Source organism: Entamoeba dispar, genomic scaffold, assembly GCF_000209125.1.
Source record: "Entamoeba dispar SAW760 scf_1105229459873 genomic scaffold, whole genome shotgun sequence".
NCBI classification, from domain to species: domain Eukaryota; phylum Evosea; order Mastigamoebida; family Endamoebidae; genus Entamoeba; species Entamoeba dispar.
Window position 1 is genome coordinate 17820 of NW_001853910.1, and position 9127 is coordinate 26946.

The 9127-nt window shown below is 26.0% G+C and overlaps 4 protein-coding genes across 4 annotated transcripts, besides 5 other annotated features; 3 read left to right on the top strand and 1 right to left on the bottom strand.

Annotated features, from left to right (window-relative positions):
- Window positions 1–456: 456 nt before the first annotated feature.
- On the top strand, window positions 457–2095 carry EDI_101740 (serine/threonine protein phosphatase 2B catalytic subunit gamma isoform, putative; the record flags this gene model as incomplete). Its single annotated transcript, XM_001736465.1, has 2 exons — window positions 457–1942; window positions 2001–2095. 2 exons carry the CDS (start codon window positions 457–459, stop codon window positions 2093–2095), a joined length of 1581 nt encoding a protein of 526 aa, XP_001736517.1.
- A 21-nt stretch (window positions 2096–2116) lies between these two features.
- Window positions 2117–2160: a sequence feature (AT_rich).
- Window positions 2161–2518: 358 nt separating this feature from the next.
- Window positions 2519–2548: a sequence feature (AT_rich).
- A 215-nt stretch (window positions 2549–2763) lies between these two features.
- Window positions 2764–4545, top strand: EDI_101750 (uncharacterized protein; the record flags this gene model as incomplete). The annotated part of the gene is made up of 3 exons (XM_001736466.1): window positions 2764–3941; window positions 3990–4376; window positions 4428–4545. The coding sequence occupies 3 exons, from the start codon at window positions 2764–2766 to the stop codon at window positions 4543–4545; spliced, it is 1683 nt and encodes a 560-aa protein (XP_001736518.1).
- Window positions 4391–4417: a sequence feature (AT_rich).
- A 115-nt stretch (window positions 4546–4660) lies between the features above and the next one.
- On the bottom strand, window positions 4661–6676 carry EDI_101760 (amino acid transporter, putative; the record flags this gene model as incomplete). Its single annotated transcript, XM_001736467.1, has 1 exon — window positions 4661–6676. One exon carries the CDS (start codon window positions 6674–6676, stop codon window positions 4661–4663), a length of 2016 nt encoding a protein of 671 aa, XP_001736519.1.
- Window positions 6677–6814: 138 nt separating this feature from the next.
- Window positions 6815–6948: a microsatellite.
- Window positions 6949–7374: 426 nt separating this feature from the next.
- Window positions 7375–7514: a sequence feature (AT_rich).
- A 734-nt stretch (window positions 7515–8248) lies between these two features.
- On the top strand, window positions 8249–9127 carry EDI_101770 (uncharacterized protein; the record flags this gene model as incomplete). The annotated part of the gene is made up of 2 exons (XM_001736468.1): window positions 8249–8758; window positions 8819–9127. Coding segments are annotated over 2 exons (819 nt in total), but the record flags the coding sequence as incomplete, so codon positions are not given.

Genomic DNA, 9127 nt, shown 5'->3' on the forward strand with positions numbered 1-9127 from the left:
GTCCTAATACTAATAAACATCAACGAAATATATACATATGAATTAGTAGAAAATCAAAACAAATCAATATTTTGTTAACTTATAATTTATTGGATTATAGCTGTAAATAATTTTATTGAGAATTTATTAAGATTAACTTTATTAATAACAAACAACTAATAAAGGGGGTCATATAACAGATATTTTATTTCATCTCACTCTATTGGGTTATAATTGTTTTAATCATTTTAATAAGTCCTTTAATTGTAAAGGTACTGGTAGAACAATGTATACCATAATTAGTATAATTTGTTCTTTGTTTTATAAAAATGTGATATATTGCATAAATTACTCACGTAGTTGGTTAGAGTAAGATTTTATAGAGAAATAATTAAGTGAAATTGTAAAATTACTCAAAAATGAGTGATAAAAGAAAATAAAATCTAAAAACAATTTTTTCAACAAGATACAGTAAATATGAATTATATCATCTCACTTCCAAAAACACCAACAGGACTATATGATACCAAAGCACTTCAAAACCAATTTATGCATGGAGGAATTATTAAAGAAGAAGATGTCTCAAGATTAATCGAAGAAAGTAAGTGTTATTTTGGATTAGAAGAAAATGTAGTTCATGTATATGACAATACACTTATATTTGGAGATTACCATGGACAATACTTTGATTTAATTACACAAATGAATGACCCTTTTTGGAAAGATCGATATTCAACATCAATTTATTTAGGTGATTATGTTGATAGAGGGACAATGTCATGTGAAGTACTAATAACGTTGTTATGTATGAAGGTAAATAATCCATCTCATGTGATAATGCTAAGAGGAAATCATGAAAGTAGAAATATGACTCGAGCAATGGGGTTTATGGCTGAGTGTAAAATGAAATACTCGTTAATTCTCTATCGTCAGTTTTGTTCTTTATTTGACTCTCTTCCATTAGTGTGTATTGTTCATCGTGATATAGGTGATTTCTTTTGTTGTCATGGTGGAATATCTCCAGACATGACATCTATTAACCAAATCAACTCTATTGATCGTTTTCATGAACCACCTCTTGAAGGTCTTTTTTGTGATTTATTATGGGCTGATCCTATTAGTGAAAAAAAGTTTGAAGAACAACCTGGATTTAAAAGGCATTATGATGCCATTTCATTTTTACCGAACAATGAAAGAAATTGTTCGTATTATTTTGGATATAAAGCTATTGATGAGTTCTTACAAAATAATAACATTATTGCAGTTATTAGAGGACACCAATGTAATAGGGAAGGTGTTGAGATGCACTTTTTTGGATGTGATGAATTAGAATTTCCTCTATGTTTTACTGTATTTAGTGCATCTTTATATTCTTTAAACAACCAGAGTGGGACTTTATTATTGTCAAATGAAAAAATTGATATTGGAAGATACAACCAACCAGACTGTTTAAATCAATATAATCCAATTCTTCCAAATCCTATTTTATTTTCAGTAATTAAAGTTATGGAAAGTATTGAAGATATTATGTACCAATTAATTCCATTTGTTTTCAATGAAGAAAACAGTGAACATGAAGAGACTGATAGAATCCAAGAAAATCAAATACAAATTCAACAAGAAAATTTTAAGAAAGAAGCAGGTTCGTATTTTGGTAGTTCAGAAAAAGACCCAAAACCATTATTTTTTGAAAATCCAATAACTCCTCTAAATTCTTGTTTATCTCAAAGTAATCCAGGTGATGAGGAGGGTATTAATGTTATTGAAAAAGAACTTAGTATTGAAGTACCTGAAGTAAAACAATCAATTTCAAAAAAAGGAAAAATAAACAACATTTCTATAACATTTAAAGAAGATACCCAAAAAAAGAATTCACTATTTTTATCATTTGACCAAAGTGAAGTACACCCTTTAATATATAATGATTTACATGCATCTATTGCTACACAAGAACCAAGTCTATGTTTGTTTATTTTTTTTTAATGGACTTTATTATTTTGATTAAAAATTAATCTTTTTAGATGAAACGAAAGATACCACAAAACTAATTAGACAAGAAAGTCTCCCTGTTTCTATTGATGAAATTAGAAAAAAGTATTTAGGATTGAATAAATGATTAGTTCTCTCATACTTTATCAATTTTTATTAAATTAGAACTAAAACTTAATATTTTTTATTATAGTAACAAGTTATTTATTAACATGGACAATATGATCTTATTACAACCTAAATGGTTATTATATTTGAAAAGAGGAAATAAAATGGATGAGTTAAAACAATAAAGGTTTATTTGATTGTCCTTAAAATATTATTAGAGTTTTGATTAATCACATAATAAGAATAACTTTAAAAATGTTCAAGTCATAATATAACAAAGAAACAGTTTTAATAAGAAAAAGATTAATGTCAGTGTATGAAAATATAAAAAAACTGTTTTTAGTAATAGTTTTAGAGATAACGTTTTACACAATATTAATGATGAGTATAAATTTCTTATCAAATGTGGAAATTAGATAGATATAATAGAGGTTATGAAATGAAATTTTAATTAAAAAAAGTTTTTTAAATAGTAATTCCTATATGTATACTCTAATGTGTGAACAAATATGAGTAATACAATTATGTTTTTAAGAAAACGAAGCAATAAGAGATAATTAAAAACTAAAAAGCTTAGTTTTTGCTAAAGAAAAAAATGGTGAAACTAAACGGAATAAGAAAACTAATTTAGAATTTTTTTTGAGAACTTGTCTAAAAAAAAAAGGAAAACTAATCCAGTTATTTATAATGGAAGTTGAGTCACCCAAACCTAACAGAAATAGCAAACGTTTCTCAATGCGTAAAACATTATTACTTGAGAAAGTTCACTTCGATATTAAAATTACTACATTAAAAAAATTAGATGACGTGAATAATCATGTCATCTATATCAAATGGAAACGAGGAAATTCAAAAAATTCAGGTAACTTAAAGAGAGTTTTAGTAGAAAAAGCAATAGCACAATATAACACAACGTTCGGATTTGATTGTACAATACAACGTGACTCTAAAACAAATCAATACAAAAAAGAGAAAGTCCTTAAAATAGACTTGTTTGTTGTCACTACAAAAGGAGAAAAAGAAAAGGCTTCTTTGAAACTTGATTTGAATTTATATCTTGATGGTGAAACTAAAGAAGAATTTTTACCTTTTGAAGGAACACATTATATTTTAGGATTTATTATCGAACATCACTCACTAGAAACAATAAAAAGAGCACCTTCAGCTGGAAGTGAATCAGATTGGAGTGATAGCGATTCCATTACTATGACTCAATCACTCACCAATTCTCCACACCCAATGTCTCCAAGAAAAAGAACACTAAATAGAACAGTATCAATTAATGGAGATGTTACATTTAGAAAAGAATCTGGTTTAGAAGAAGACTTTGCAATGAAATATTATAAATTAAAGGATGATTATGACTCATTATCAAAAGAACTTACACAGTCATTACAAGAACAAGGTAAATTAAAGGAACAATTAGAAGAAATTAAAATAGACCCAATTAATGACCCATTTCAAACAAGTAATTTTATTATCAATTCAATAATTGCTACTAAATATCAATTTGATGGTCAATTAACTGAAACAGCTTCTGCTTTAAAAGAGAAATGTGTTGAAAGAAATTTTAGAATAGATATTGAAAATAATTTTTTTAATAATGTTACAGCAGCAATGAAAGCAATTGTGAAAGTATCAAATAGATCAACCAATGCTATAGCTTATTGGATAGCAACTACATGCTCTATATTAATTCATATTAAGTGTTATGTAACTTCTATTAATGAAAAAACAAAACCAAAAATTGCAAAATTTGAGAAGTCAATGATTGAAGTTCTTAATGATGAAATTGAGTTATTACTTGAGATTGCAGTAGAAAATATTACTAACTTAGTTTCATTCTTTGATAAAAAAACTGAACCGTTTGTTATTTTTCTAGTTTCTCATAACAAAATCTAATAATTTAATAGGAGAATAGAGGGATTTGATAAACTCTCTCAATGTGTTAGAGTAATGAAAAATTATTGTATAAGTGAAAAGGTTATATCATATTTTATCCAAGTGTATTGTGAAACAATTGATAGATTTATCTATCAACAAATAATGAAAGAGTATCAATGTTTTACTGTTCAGGATGGAATTAATTTTAAAATGAAAAATGATAGGTTCAAAGAATGGATCGTTGAGTCGTTTGGTAAAGAAAATGAACAACAGTTTTATAGAATTGCTGAGATAAGCACATTAATGTTAATGGATATTTCATTAATTTCAACACCAAATGATTTCCAAGGATTAAACTTGAAAACCATATCAAGTCAAGAGATTATATATATTCTTGAACATCTTCAACCACCATTGTTTGTTTAGCCTCTTATTTTTTATAATATAATAATAATAACACGTTATAGAAACAAGACTTTAGTGGAAAAAATAAAAACTGAATTATGTATTGAAAATCTTCCACTAACATATGATAAAACATTCCAAAAAATTGAAGTTCCATCAGAGGTATTAGAGAATTTGTAAAGAAAAAAAAAAAGAAGAGATAATTATAAATTTTGGTTTAAAAATTCTGTATTTTTAAAATTTAGTAGATTAAACAATAGTTATAGTTTAGGGATGGTAGTAGTAAATTAGAAAACTAAGAAGATGTAACTGTTTCAATAATTGTCCCTATAATTGAAAGAATACATAATACTACACAACAAGCCATTGCAATTGTAAATAATAGATAACGATACCATGGAATATGTGCATCTGGTAATTTAATCCATTGTTTTTGTAAATAAGATAAATCTTCATCATTTGATTCACCGTCCATAGTCACAGTGAGTTGGTAACTGTTTTGATTAGTTGGTTGTTCTTTTTGTTCTTTAACATCATTTAATTCAATTACTTGTTGTCCAGTAGTTTCATTGGTATTAATTGTAACAACAACATCAGCAATACCTTCATTCTTTTGAGCTTCATTTTTAGCAAAAGCAGTTTCAATATCTCTATAAGTAAACATCTGATTTCCTTCTACTTTTTTATTATATAATACATTTTCAATCACTGATAATTTTCTAAAATTTGGATCACCTAATTTCTCCATTCTAGGCCATAACATCATAATGCTCATTGGTCCAATATAAACAACAAAAATAGAAAATATAGCTGCTCCAATAGAAAAAATTACTCCAATATTAGTAATAAATGATGCAGCTAATGTTGTCAAACATAATAAACTTATTCTTATAACTAAAATAGAAAGTCTTCCATTCCATATTGTCATAAATTTCCATTGTTTAGGAATATATCTTAATATACCCGCACATGTAGGAAACATAATAACTGGATATGCAATACAAACAACAATTGTCATTAAAGCTCTACAAATTAAAATAACCCAATCTATTTCTGAACTACCAGAATTAGTAAAATCATTTAATATATTTGATGATACTTTATCAAAACTTAAATTACCACATACAGCAATAAGTAAATAAAATAATGAACATGTTATAATTGAAAAATAACTTCCACCTTGTAAAGCAACCAATTTATTCTTTTTAGATAATCCTCTTGTTCCTACATATAATGGTGGTAAACATGAATGGACTTGGAAATTTGCTGAAATAAATGGTGCCATAGTAAAAAATGACATAAAACTTTGTGGCCACCACTTTCCATCAAAAGTTGGAAAATTAGCATCACTTCCATTTGATGATTTTCCAGTTACAGCAGCATAAATTAATTTACCAATTATACTAGCTGTTGTAATAAATGCAGCAATTAATGTTAATACTGAAATTTTACTTAAAAATTTAACTGATTTAGGAATAATTAATGGAAGATTTAAACAAACAGCAACAAGATAAAGAATTATATAATGCCATCCACAAGCTATACCAGCAGTTCTTTGTGGGTTGCCATAACATTCGTCTAATGTATTATTCCATTGGTCTCGTGATGTGGTCTCTTGTACAATACCAAAAATGTATTGAGTAGCAATTACTTGATCACACATCAGTACACATATAAAAAAAAGCGTATTACAAATATCAACAATAATAGCAAAAAAATTACCAAATATTAGTGATAATAATTCACCTAATGTAGATGCCCCAGTTAAATATATAGCTCTGTTGAAATAACTCCATGTAAGACAAAAATAAAATATTGTTAATATAATCCAAATAGTATATCCAACAAGACCCATTTTATAACACGTTTGGGCAAGAGAAAGAATTCCTGAACCAATTAATGAGCCAACAAGAGAAAACCCTAACTGTAAAGAAGTAACTCCAATTTTTCCCCATGTCTTTTTAGTTCTTTTAGACTGACCACTTGGAGTTCTATGATATTCTTTTTCTTCATAAAGTAATTCTTCAAAATTTTTTGCTATTGTATCTTCAATAGTATTATTAGATACTTTTTTATCACTTTTTATTGTGTTTGTTTCATTATCTGCTAAATTACTTTGTGGTAGCTTTGCTGGGCTTTGAATAATTTCATTATTTGGTTCAATTTGAGGGGTTGAAGAAGTTAATACAGTCATAGTAACAGAGGGATGTTGTTGGATGTCATTGTTTTCGTTTTTGTGTTGAGAGATTTCATTATTAGTTATGTTTATATCTTGGTTTGTCATTTCAATCTCATTATTGTGAGCTGACATTGAGTATATTAAACTGTTCTTCTAATTTCATTGAAACGAAGATAAAAAAGAAGTTTCTTCTTCTTTGCTTATTTCTTATGGAAATGAGGGTTCTTATTTCCACGACATTCGTATTAATTCCTTATATTGAAGTTAAACTTTTTTTTAACATCATTTCATTATTTTATTGTTCTATTTTCTCTTATGTTTTTATTTCATTATTATTGTATATTTTGTTTCCACGTCATTTATTAATAGTTTATATTTTTTCGTTTGTATTTTTCTTATGTTATAAAAAGTTTGTTTTGAAAAACTCAACGCATTTTGATTTTTGTAAATAACTTATTCCTCTAATAGTTAATCTTAGGGCTTCTGTTTCTTGATTTTTCATTCCTGTGATCAAATTAAAATACTTCTTTGCGAGTTTGTTTTATATAACTCAAATAAAACACTCTATTTTAAAATTTAGTTTAAAGTCACAGTTTTATTGATGAAAGAACAAGAGATATATAGTAGTGGTTGTGAGCATTACCCTTTTAGTTATAACGAATGCAGCTCTTTATAACTTCAATCCACCTATCTTGTTTTTTAATAATTTAAGTTTATAAGAATATTTGTGTTTGAGTTTTTTAGTATTTTATGATAATTTTTTAATCACTTTTTTAGCATGGATAATTGATTAATATATAAGTGTTATTAGTTGTCCATAAATTGACACCTTTTAATAAAGTATTTTTATCTAACAAATCTAAATATCTATTAATATTAAGATAATTAGTTATGATGATTATGTATTTCAAATAACATATTTATTTATGTAATTTTCATTATTTATTCTAATTATCTTTATCATTATATAGAATCTTTTTTATTCAGTAGTCTTTTTTTTTATTAATAACTTCATTTCTTTTGTATAGATAGTATTTTTAACTATGTTATAATATTTTTATTCAAAAGTAAACAGCAGATAGTTACTTTCAGTAATTTGATAAAGTTCTATATTCTTTCTAAAGAATAACAATAAAGGTATAATCAAAATAAATTCTCTATATAAGTCATTCAGTTAGAATGATTATCAAATAAACAAATTATTTATAAGAAAATCTGTCTCCATTTATTTACTAATTCAGGCTTCTTGAAGTAATGAATAGATTAACATTAGTTAAAGTATTTTTATAAATCCAATATTAAAATCGATACATCAAAAAGTTGTCTTGAATCTTTTAAAAATAAAACAATGAAAGTACTTTGTTTCAAGTTTGGTTATCTTTATAAATTCTTTTATCTTTTAAATAATAGAAGTGAAGTATCAAAGATCTTATTACGTATATAAATAAGTTTAATAATTTATACCACTAATCCTTTTTTGTTAAATATTATTCTGTTTGCTATATTTTAAGAAGAATAAAATGTAGTGTAAAGGTAAGATAATTTTTAAGATTTATAATTATCAACAATCTGGTAAACTTACCAACAGATTGATAGGACATCATTATTACTCTAGTTAAAGTTACAAAAAAAAATAATAAATTGGTTTTACAACACAAGGAAGAAAAGAAAAAGAAAAGAACTAAATTAATTATAAAGATATAAATGAGAAAAACAATATTAGGAATATGGGTTTTAATAACACTTATTGAAAGTTGTGTTGGAGTAGTTATTACTGATTTTAATTCTATTGAAAATCAACCCAGAAAGTTTAAAGGAAAGATTTTTGCCATTATAGAGAGTGATGATGATATGAACATTGCTATTGAACATAAAGACAGAATCGACCAAGTTATTGGAAAAGGTTTTAGTGTTGAATCATTTCCATCAGGAAGTCCTAAAGTTGAAGGAGAGTGGGGATATAAAAAGAATTTTACACATAATATTGGTCATATTATGTTTGGGAATTTTGTGAGTATTGTTAATTGGACGTTTGAAATGACAGAAGTAATTATTGAAACAATAAAAAAATATGGGTTGGATGGTGTATGTATGGAAGATTTAGAAAATGTATATTTTATTACTGGAAGATCAACCCGTGATGTTAGATTGATATTAAGAAGATTAGGAATTGAATTACATAAAATTCAGAAACAGGTATTTGCTATTATTCCAGTTTGTTTAATAAATACATTAAGAATATTTATATGCTATAAAAAGATTAACAATATCTAGCCAAACTCTGAAGCTATTGGAATTAGTGAAATAGCATCATTAAAGAATTTAGTTGATGAATTTATTATTGATGATATGGAGTATTATGATAGAAATATGATTGGTTCACATTGTACTTCTCCTATTTATTACATTAAAGGACTGGTTGAAAAATATACATCAAATTATGATGATTTAATAAAAAAGACATCAATCACTATTGACCTTTCAGGAACAATGCTTTGTCCAAATCAACCACGAAGTATGATTAATTCTACTCATCTCTATAATAAATTACTTCAAGTTAAGAAGTCAGAATGGATAGATGAA